General features: G+C 34.0%; 1 protein-coding gene across 1 annotated transcript; it reads left to right on the top strand.

Annotated features, from left to right (window-relative positions):
• Nucleotides 1-9,326: 9,326 nt before the first annotated feature.
• LOC115927415 lies at nt 9,327-11,678 on the top strand. The gene is made up of 2 exons (XM_030993275.1): nt 9,327-9,535; nt 9,978-11,678. The coding sequence occupies exon 2, from the start codon at nt 10,005-10,007 to the stop codon at nt 11,676-11,678; it is 1,674 nt and encodes a 557-aa protein (XP_030849135.1). The 5' UTR covers nt 9,327-9,535; nt 9,978-10,004.
• Nucleotides 11,679-11,940: the final 262 nt, after the last annotated feature.

Below are 11,940 nucleotides of genomic sequence, written 5' to 3' on the forward strand. Positions count from 1 at the left end.
AATATAATCAGCCTAAAGATTGGAACAACAAACTATCTGAAACTGGAATGAAAGTGAGAAATCAGCTCGGCAAGAAGCAGAGAGATACGAAGTAGTGAGGTATTCTTCAGTACAGGGAAAGGAAAGGAAAAAAAACAAAAACCAACGTTTGAAGAGAAGAAGAAGTACTCAAGTAGCTGAGAACTGACATTAAGGAAAATTTTTTGGTATTTTTGAAGAAGAGAAAGAAAGGACATGAAATAATACTTTCTTGCTGGCCTGTATATTATGTGTAAGAATTATACCGTGTTTCTTTTATGTTGCATTTAAACGGAGAAAAAAAAAACAGAGTTACCTAATGATGTGTTAAGCTGGGTAAAAAAAAAGAAAAAAAAGAAAAGAAAATGATTTTTGATGGTATGAATTATTTATCAAGGATCTAGATAATCTACACCTTCAAGCCTTCACATTGAAAGAAGAATTAGTGGCTTGGCTTTGTTTTTTGTTTTTTTTTTTGTTGTTGTTGTTGTTTGTTTTAGTAACTGCATTTTGTAATTTAAAAACTGCACTTATGAAAGAAGACTTTGCATTCAGGCAGTGTGATAAGTGATTCAAAATTAGAAGAAAAACATGACAATTAATGAGTGTATAACCCGCAGACGATAGTTGATATAAAAGCAGAAACTCCTCCTTTGAAGGAAACAATTAACTGTGCTTTTATAACTAGTGAAATTCAAAGTAGGTTCAAGATGTTGAGAGTAACAGGAAGCATGATGTAGATAGAAATGCGAACGACTCCGGGAGAGAGAGAATAAAATTCCTGTAAACGACAAATTTTGACTATTACAGTGGACAGGCTAAAAATGTTCCTATCATATGCATAATACTTAGATTGACAACAAAAGCAAATCTTTTTAAGGGGATGGCATCTGTTTTATTAAGTTTTATTGGAATTCTTGAAGACATCTTAAAGAAAGGTTGCCGGTTGCTGGTCCATTTATATGAAATAAGAAAAGGAGTTTTGTGAACTGGGGTAGGTAGGAGGAGGTGAGATTGTGCATAGTTGGAAATGCAAGCTGTACACATAGAACAGGTTGTATTGAGATAAGGAATTTTGTTATTACCGTAGGCTGTTTTGTATTGTGAACTTAGGATGACATGCAGTATGGATAGAATAGTGTTGAATGAGTTACAATGCAGTCGATCTGTACTATGTAGTAAGGTATTTGTTTTGTGAACTGTTGAATGTAGAAAGAAGAGTGAGATATGGCATAGTCTTGAATTGCAAGCATTATACAATGAAGGCAGGTTAGTTTCAGAGTACAGTCTTAATCCAAGTGTTAATGACAGAAGATTGACAGAAGGAAGATGGAACATGTACTTTGGTTAGTAGATAAAAAGGCATAATAATGGGGGGAAGATGCTGGGTTGGACATATGATAATTTATACATGGGGGTTTTATCCCTTCTTTTGTTGTACCCCTACATGACGGTCATGGCGCGATGCAATCACAGTTGATATGCAGGAACTCATTGGTTTTATTAACTGGAATGTACAACATGTACTTTGGTTAGTAGATAAAAAGGCATAATAATGAGGGGAAGATGCTGGGTTGGACATATGATAATTTATACATGGGGGTTTTAACCCTTCCTTGGTTGTACCCCTACATGACGGTCATGGCGCGATGCAATCACAGTTGATATGCAGGAACTCATTGGTTTTATTAACTGGAATGTACAACATGTACTTTGGTTAGTAAATAAAAAGGCATAATAATGGGGGGAAGATGCTGGGTTGGACATATGATAATTTATACATGGGGGTTTTAACCCTTCTTTTGTTGTACCCCTACATGACGGTCATGGCGCGAAGCATTCGCAGTTGATATGCAGGAACTCATTGCTTTTATTAACTGGAATGTACAAGGTGAGATATGGCATACGGTAGTTAGAAATGGCAAGCTGTACACTGTATGTACAATGAAGGCAAGAGAGAATAGTGTTTAATTGAGATGGAGATAGCACAGAGGAAATGTATTTACACTGTAGAAGCAACTTGGAAGGAATATTTATAAAGTGATTTTTTTTTTTTTTTTTGCTGTGATGTTGCAAATGTTAAAAGAGAAGTAGTTTCTCAATGCAATTTTACTTGCAGCAGTTTCAGAACACTGCCTTAATCCAAATGTAAATGAGTTACAATGCAGTCGAGCTGTAGTAAGGTATTTGTTTTGAGAACTGTTGAATTTTTTTTTTTTTTTTTTTTTTTTGCTGTGTTGTTACAAGTGTTAAAAGAGAAACAGTTTCTCGAAGCAATTTTACTTACAGCAGTTTCAGAACACTGCCTAAATCCAAATGTTAATGAGTTGTCGATCTGTAGTAAGGTATTCCTTCTGTGAACTGTTGAATGTAGAAAGAAGGGTGAGATATGGCATAGTCTTGAATTGCAAGCGGTATACAATGAAGGCAGGATAGAAAAGTTTTGAATTGAGATTGAGATAGCACAGAGGAAATGTAATAGAGGAGCTATTTTGAAGAAATATTATATGTAGATTATTTCCTTCTGTAAAGTTGAGAGTGGAAATGTTTCTTGCACAGAAAAAGAAAGGTAGAGAGTATGAATTCTTTATATGTTATTACAAATATGAAAGAGAAGGGATTTCTTCATGCAAATTTGTTTAGGTTAGTTTCAGAGTACAGTCTTAATCCAAGTATTAATGACAGAAGATTGACAGAAAGGAAGATGGAATATGTACTTTGGTTAGTAGATAAAAAGGCATAATAATGGAGGGAAGATGCTGGGTTGGACATATGATAATTTATACATGGGGGTTTTAACCCTTCTATTGTTGTACTCCTACATGAAAAAGACCATTGATGTAATCGCAGTTGATATGCAGGAAGTCATTGGTTTTATTAACTGGAATGTACAAGTAGGGAGATATGGCTTACTGTAGTTTGAAATGGCAAGATGTATGTATAATGAAGGCAAGAGAGAAAAGTGTTGAATTGAGATGGAGACAGCACAGAGGAAATGTATTTACACTGTAGAAGCAACTTGAAAGGAATATTTATTGATGTAGTGATTTTTTTTTTTTTTTTTTTTTTTTTTTGTTGCTGTGTTGCTGCAAAGGTTAAAAGAGAAGTAGTTTCTCAATGCAATTTTACTAGCAGGAGTTTCAGAACACTACCTTAATCCAAATGTTAATGAGTTACAATGCAGTCGATCTGTAGTAAGGTATTTGTTTTGAGAACTGTTGAAGGTAGAAAGAAGGGGAGATATGGCATAGTCTTTGAATTGTAAGCGTTATACAATGAAGGCAGGATAGAAAAGTTTTGAATTGAGATGGAGATAGCACAGAGGGTGGTCTATCTTTTTTTTTTTTTTTTTTTTTTTTTTTGGTTTTTTTTTGTTGTTGATTTACCTTTACATGGAAAAAGACCATGATGTAGTAGATTTGTAGGAAGATATTAGTTTTATTTTGTTGTTGTACTCCTATATGAAAAAGACCATTGATGTAATAGCAGTTGATATGCAGGAAGTCATTGGTTTTATTAACTGGAATGTACAAGTAGGGAGATATGGCTTACTGTAGTTTGAAATGGCAAGATGTATGTACAATGAAGGCAAGAGAGAATAGTGTTGAATTGAGATGGAGACAGCACAGAGGAAATGTATTTACACTGTAGAAGCAACTTGAAAGGAATATTTATTGATGTAGTGATTTTTTATTTTTTTTAAATTTATTTATTTATTTATTTTGTTGTTGTTGCTGTGTTGCTGCAAATGTTAAAAGAGAAGTAGTTTCTCAATGCAATTTTACTAGCAGGAGTTTCAGAACACTACCTTAATCCAAATGTTAATGAGTTACAATGCAGTCGATCTGTAGTAAGGTATTTGTTTTGAGAACTGTTGAAGGTAGAAAGAAGGGGAGATATGGCATAGTCTTTGAATTGTAAGTGTTATACAATGAAGGCAGGATAGAAAAGTTTTGAATTGAGATGGAGATAACACAGGGTGGTTTATCCTTTTTTTATTTGTTTTTTTTTGATTAACCTTTACATGGAAAAAGACCATGATGGAGTAGATTTGTAGGAAGATATTAGTTTTATTTATTTTTATTTTTTTTACAAGGAAATGTAGAAACAAAGGTCAGACAGTGCATAATTTTCAATTGCAGGCTGTATGACAAATAAGTAGGAAAGCTAAATTAGGGGAGAGGGGAGAGGGGGAGGGGACTGCCATGCAACGTTTGCAAAGGCAGTCTGGTTAATCATTATGTATGATTCGCCACGCGAACTCTGTTATTTGTCTGTTTCATGTTGTCATCTTATGTTTTCTTGTGTTCTTTTCCTTTTATTTCCTTTTCTTTTTTTTCTTTTTTTCAAATATGGGTTCTCGAATATTTGTAGTAGTCTCATGTATTTATACATATTCTTTTTCTTTCTTAGTTTCCTTTCTGGTAGGGAAGAGGGTCGTGAAGTTGTTTCATTAAAAATATTAATTTGCCAAGAGATGATCCCTTTATCTGCAAGGTCGGAATTTATAGAGGGTCCCAGCTCATATATAGATAAGGGTTTATTTCAACAAAAAAAAGATGGATAATAAAGGGAACTTGTTTTCATGTAACTATCTTACACTAAACGTGAGGGGAATTAGAGATAGAAGCAAACGAGAAAAAATGTTTAATTGGTTTAGGACAAAGTCTATAGATATAATATACTTACAAGAAACATACAGTACACCTGATATCGAAAAGAAATGGCAATTGGAGTGGGGCGGGAATTGTATCTTTAGTCATGGTACAAGCCACAGTAGAGGAGTTTTGGTATTAATAAATAGTAAGTTAGACATTGAAATTAGCGACACTTGTGCAGACATAAATGGAAGATATTTATTGATTAGATGTAATATACAAGGTCAGAAGATGTTGCTAGGAAATGTTTATTTTCCTACTGGAAATAACGAAGGGGAGCAAATAAAATGTTTAATGGATTTAAGGGAGTTGTTGTATAGAAACAATTCAGAAGGGAACCCAGTAGTTCTTGGAGGTGATTTTAATGTTATTAGAGACAAGAACTTAGATTATTTTGGACAAGTTACAAAGAAGCAATCAAAATTCAGTAGCAAATTAGAAGAATTCATGGATGAATTTAAATTAAGAGATGTATGGAGAAATAAAAATAAAGATAAAAAACAATATACTTATAGACAAGGGAATCCATTTATGCAAAGCCGTTTGGATTATTTCATTATATCAGAGAATTTAGAACAGATAACATCCAAATGTGACATTATTCCCTCCTTAGCACCCGACCATTCAGCTGTTAATTTGGTTCTGCATGATAGAACGTCTAGACAAATTCAGGGTAAAAGGGGTTATTGGAAGTTCAATAATAGCTTGGTAAATGATAGAGACTATGTTTTAAAGATGAAGGAAGAAATACAGACTTTAAAGAACAAAATGTTATCTGAGATAAAAGACAAGAGAGTATTATGGGACTATATCAAAATGGAAATACGCAGGTTTACAACTAAATTTTCAAAGGAAAGGGCAAGGGAAAGGAAGGAAAAAATAGAAAAGCTAGAAAAAGAAATTGAAGACTTGGAAGAGAATCTACTATCAATCAATAATGTACATTATAAAGATATCCTTGAACAACTGAAAATTAAGAAACAACAACTAAGAGTATTTTATGACTATATTAATGAAGGTTTAAAAATACGATCAAGGGCCTCTTGGTATGAATGTGGAGAGAAGAATACAGCATTTTTTAAACAGCTCATGGAAGCAAATAGAAAGAAAAGTGTAATACAGAAATTAAACGTAAACGGAAAGATTGTTACTAAGGAAAAAGAAATTGTCGAGGGAATAAAACAGTTTTACAGTCAGTTGTATAAAAAAATAGAAGTTGTACTAGATGGAGGTTTAGAATTTTTCCCTAGTAACATGTCAAAATTGAACGAGACCTTAAGGGGTTTAGGTGAAGAAAAGATAGTAGAAAGGGAATGTATAGAAATATTAAAAAATATGAAATTAAATAAATCACCAGGAAATGATGGCTTAAGTGTAGAGTTTTATCTTAAATTTTGGCCGGTAATTGGAGATCTAATCCTTGCATCTTTTAATGAAGCCTTTAATCATGGAGAACTATCGGCCTCTCAGAGACAAGCAGTTATTACCTTGATACATAAAAAAGATAAAGATTCAGACTTTATTAAGAATTACAGACCGATTTCTCTTTTAAATGTGGATTATAAAATTTTAACAAAGATACTTTCAAAGAGATTGCAAGAAATTTTACCTGATATTGTATCTTCTGATCAACTTGGATATGTTAAGAATAGAAACATTGGAGAAGCCATAAGAATAATAGATGACATGATTTTTCATACTTCTTTTTATAAGGAAAATGCTTTTTTGATGGCCTTAGATTTTGAAAAGGCATTCGACTCTGTTTCTCATTGTTTTCTATACAAAGTCTTAAATTCATTTGGTTTTGGACCATTGTTTTGTAAATGGGTGAATATACTTTATACTAATACTGAAAGTTGTGTTATGAATGGAAACGCATCAACAGGTTATTTTAAAGTTGAAAGAGGAATTAGACAAGGAGACCCATTATCTCCATACCTGTTCATTTTATGCATTGAAATTTTAGCTCATACGATTAGAAACAATCAATTGGTAAAAGGAATTTGTTTTGGAAATACAGAAATAAAGCAAGTATTATATGCTGATGATATAACACTCTTCATCAAAGATATGAGTTCAGTTAAGGAAATAGAACACGTTTTAGAAGGTTTTTATAAAATATCAGGATTAAAGTTAAACAAGGATAAGACATATATTCTGCCCCTGGGCCCACAGGTGTCTAATAACACATTTCCGTTTGGGAAACTTGTAGATGCTGTTAAAATATTAGGTGTTTATTTTTCAGTTCATGTAGATATCAAGGAAAAAATGAATTATAAGGAAATATTGAGCAAAATTAAAAAACTACTGACGTGGTGGAAACAGCGTGACCTAACTTTAATGGGTAAAATTCAATTGATGAAAGTATATGGATACTCTAAATTGACATATGTAACATCACTAATGCCAGTTCCAGAGTGGGTATACAAAGAAATGGAAGTAATATGTTTTGATTTTTTGTGGAGAGGTAAAGATAAAATTAAAAGAAGTACAATGATGTTAGACTATCAGCAGGGTGGGCTCAAAATGATGAATTTTAGGTTGTTTGTAAAAGCACAAAAAATAATGTGGATAAAAAGGCTTGTAACAGGAACTCATGATATCAAGTGGAAACAATACTTTAAATATTTAATGAGACCGATAGGAGGTAATTTAATATTTTATTGCAATTATTGGAGAGATACAGTGAAACTTATGTTACCTTCCTTTTATCAGAATCTTCTGAAAGCATGGATAGATATGAAAGAATATGTTAAAACAGAAGAGAGATACAAAGGGAATGAAATATTGTATAATAATAATTTTATTCAACTAGAAGGTCAAACCTTATTTGAGGAAACTTTGTTTTTGAAAAATATATATCGAATTCATCACATTTGTGAAGAAAATGGAGAATTGAAACCTGAAGCTCATTTTATAATGTTAGGTTTGAGCAGAGTGGAAATTGATAAAGTAAAACAAATTTATAAAGTAGCCCCTTATGAATGGAAACAGAATGTTCAACCTTTAAGAAAAGCAATTCACACTGGCTTTAGTTTAGAATTTATTTTTTCAAAGAAAGTGTTTACATTTGAAGATTTAACTGCAAAAATGGTATATAAGAGTCAAATTAAAAAGAATGTAGAAACAAACTCGGCAGGCGGCAATTTAATGACACTTTACAATATTCCAAGAAAAGAAGTAGAAAAGATATATGTTCAACCAAGGATGTGTACCTTAAGTAGTAAACTGCGAGAATTTCAGTTCAAATTATTGCATAATATTTTATATACAAATCATCATTTACATAGATTCAGGTTCCATGAAAATGGTTTGTGCTCATTTTGCAAAAATTTTGAAGAAACTTATCAACATATATTCTTTGAATGTAATATAATAAAGGAAGTCTGGGGGAAATGTGGAGATAGACTTAATTTACCAATTTTGAAGAAATTATCCTGGAAAGAAATTCATATAGGAATAGATGACACTACATTTAAAACAGAGCAATTATTGAACCACATTTTAATTTTGATTAAATATATGATTTTCCACAGTAGAGAGAAGGGAAACCCTCCAAAAGCAAAAGAAATAGAATATAGATTGTTGGAAAATAGAAATGAAGAGAAAAAACTTTCAATGGAAAGAGACACACTTTCAATTCATTTAAGGAAATGGGAAGCTTTGGAAAGTTTAGAATAAATGTTTTCATTTTTTTTTTTTTTTTTCTCAATACACAACTTCCTGACCCTCCCTCTCTTCTCTTTTTTTTTTTTTTTTTTTTTTTTTTGCTCGTTCTTTGTTAGCGTGTGTTTTGTATACTGTTGTACATGTTATGTGTTTAAATGTTGTGTGGGGTGGGGGGGGGGTAGTAGGTGTTTTGTAGCTTTTTCCCTTTTTTATATATATAATTTTTTTTTTTGTCTCCAAAGGAAAATGAAGAGGTGTAACTTTTGTATGTAAATGTAAAAGATCATTGGTAAATTTAAAAAGAACTATGTTAAATTATTTTGTTATTTTGTATCCAATGTATTATGTTATAAATGTACAATTTTCTTTGAGAGAAACGAATAAAAACCTATGAAAAAAAAAAAAAAAATGGTCGGCGACAAAGACATGACTGTCATGGAGTTGGTTTCGAGAAACGGCCCCCAGATCTCTCACTTATTTTGCCTACATTGACATTTTCTACTCTTTGTATTATGACTGTGTTCTTCTATCTTTGTCGTGTAAAGCATTGTCTTGTCCCTTTCTCGTCTCTGTTGGCACCCCCCCTTTTTCTTTCCCCTATGTTGTAGTTCCTTTTGTAGTTACGGATTAGTTAATCTAATTACTCATCATTCCTAAGTATCATTTTAGGTGTTCACACTTGTACAAGCATTGCTTTTTAGTGGACCCCTCTGTTTAAACATGTATTTCTTACATTTGTTTTACATGCTTATAATTGATTTGTAATGCTTTGTTGGAAACATGAATAAATTGAAATTGAAATTGAAATATGTCATGTAGTCTTGAGGATTGTACACACAAAACAACTTGACTTGCGACAACTTTGTACTTTGGCCTGTTTCCGAGGAGTGGATCATATATCGTTTATCCGGTGAATGCCAGATATTTCACAAGCACTCTACTTCCTCTTCACTTTCACTTCCCTTTCACTTGTGTGCATTCAAACTGTTGACTGTAATACTACACCGTTGATTAATGATTGCTAAGTCCTCATTGCAACGGGATAATACAGCAGATTGTTCGTGAGTAATATACCGTTTAGCTGCGCTGAAAAAATGCCAGTGGATGTGGTCCAAACTGTGCACTGTAATAATACGTCGTTGTCTCATAGTAAAGAAGTCGTCATCGCAACGGAATGAAACAAACTGTTCGTAAGTTATATTTTTTACATGTATAATAATTGATACTTTTAATCATTTTAACAACAAAACAATGACATAGGACGCAAGATTTAAAAAAAATGGATGTCTTCTTTATTGGTTGATTGTATTGCTGAGTTTAGTAAGGACGCGTTACAATACGAATGTAATGATCCCATAGTGCACGTATTATTCACGTTCGCCTGTCAGTGACTCAGTATTCATATATTCAGTCATAATATACTGACGAGCAATAGGAATAGAAGACAGAATATGACAAAGAAAATATTCAGTAAAATGCTTGATATTCTATTCAATGTTTCTGCTTTCTAAATTATTTTTCCTCCACCACTCGTACATGTATTTTTCTCTCTTTGCTTTCCTGATCAGCTTCTCTATGTCTTCTACTAAAGTCATATCTCTAATTTTATTTGTATTGTTGTTAACGATGCAGGTTACTTGCTACCATTTACTTTTCATCATGGCGTCTAAGTTCCCAGGAGAGAGAGATGAAATGGTCAAGCTACACACTAGAAAAGGTCATGACATGACATGGTCATGTGACATACACGGTGAGCCAATCAAATTTTACTGCAAAGAACACAAAATCCCCGTTTGTCATCCATGTGCTACCAAAGAGCACTGTCAGAAACCATGTGAGCTAGACGACATCGAGGGAGTCATCTTGGAGAGGAGGAGACAACTGGATGACAAGCAGCAAGAGATAGAGGAAATCAAGAAACAACTGAAAGCGCTTGACTCTAAACTAGATTCCACTGTAACGTCTGCAAGAAACCATTTTCAGTCAGTGAACGATGAACTTAAGATGGCGTTCGAAGACAAATTAAATACTGTGCAAGAGGAGGAAAACCGATCGATTCGTTCTATCGAGCAGGAGGCGGATGAAGAAATACAAATCATTAACGAAAAGAGGGACAGACGGATCAAATCATGCCACGAAGAAGCAGAACAACAACAACTAACCATCAAAGAAAGCCAAGCAAAAGTCGAATCAGAGACAAAGGCAATCAGCAAGGTGGTTGCTAAAAAGATAGAAGATCTCACAAGTAAGAATCAGCATGCAATCAGCAATATGGATAATGTTGACGCCAATATCAAACGAATCAAACAAGATGACAAAACATTAGTGAATGAAGCTCCCCAAGTACTCGCATCCCTAGATGACTATATAAGTTCTATTGTTCATCAAGATGTTAGCGACTGTCTTGACCGAATACAGCGTGAAGTTCAGAGAGTGAAGTTTGTCGAGGGTAAAGTAGGTGGGGAACACTACGAGAGAATTGATGGCTTTATCGGTAAATGGGAGCTTGTCAAGTCCATCCGCATTCCATCGATTGTTATTGAACCTGGGGTGTCTGGTTTGATCAGTGATGATGAGGTATGTGTACGAGACGTAGATAACAATGCCACGTATGTTACAAATATCAGAACTGAACAAACACAGAAAGTCATTGAAGGGAGTAGTGACGTGTGTATTACATGCGCGCCCATAGACAACAACGTAATAGTATGTGGTAACCGAAGACGAGGCTACACTGGTGGCAGCTTCGATGGAGATATCACTCTCTATGACAGACAATGGAAGGTGATTAGAGACATCAGCATACCGAGGCATAGCAGCCCCCCTTATAAATATATTGAAGTGCACGTTGATGTTGACAGGGATGGGATGATCCTCGCTGCTCAGCGCCATGAGTCGAATATCTACGTCATCAACCCTGATGATGGTAATATAGTAAAAACTATTACGATGCAGGGCAAGAATGTGTGGGGTGACATACAAGCCTTGTCATCATCAGGTGATATCGTTGTGAAGACAGGGCAGGATGTATTCACTGTCATCTCACAGTCAGGCGAAGAGAAGGTTATCATACACCGTGAGTGGTTCTTGCCATGGTGTCGCGTTGATAAACTGACCGACACACTCTACATCACACACTGGGATACGGAGCGTAATATCTGCGCAGTTGATCAGGTGTCATATGATGGTATTGCACAGGCATGGAAACATTTGGAATACGAGAAATCAGACGGATACTCCCCCACTAAGCCATGCCTCGTTACTCCTTCTGGTAACCTTGTAGCTTGTGAAGGAGAACAGCTTTTTGTGTACAAAAAGAGATTTATTGTTTGAGTCATCTGAAGAAATAGATGGAATTCCTTATATTGCAGGCTCGGGCCAAAAAACAAAAACAAACATGTTTAGCGTCCTGCCTTATTGAAAAATAGGAAGGAGGAGGCCTATTTTTTTAATCTTCTTTAAAAATGGCCGCTCGGTACATTTTCCCTGACAGTCGGGCTATTTTTCAAGATGGCGGCCGACATTTTTTAAAAATAAATAATCAGAAATAGGTGTATTTTAGCAATGTTTTTTCATGTTTTTTTTCTTTAAAAAA

Source organism: Strongylocentrotus purpuratus, unplaced genomic scaffold (assembly GCF_000002235.5).
Source record: "Strongylocentrotus purpuratus isolate Spur 01 unplaced genomic scaffold, Spur_5.0 spur5_scaffold_20, whole genome shotgun sequence".
NCBI lineage: Eukaryota > Metazoa > Echinodermata > Echinoidea > Camarodonta > Strongylocentrotidae > Strongylocentrotus > Strongylocentrotus purpuratus.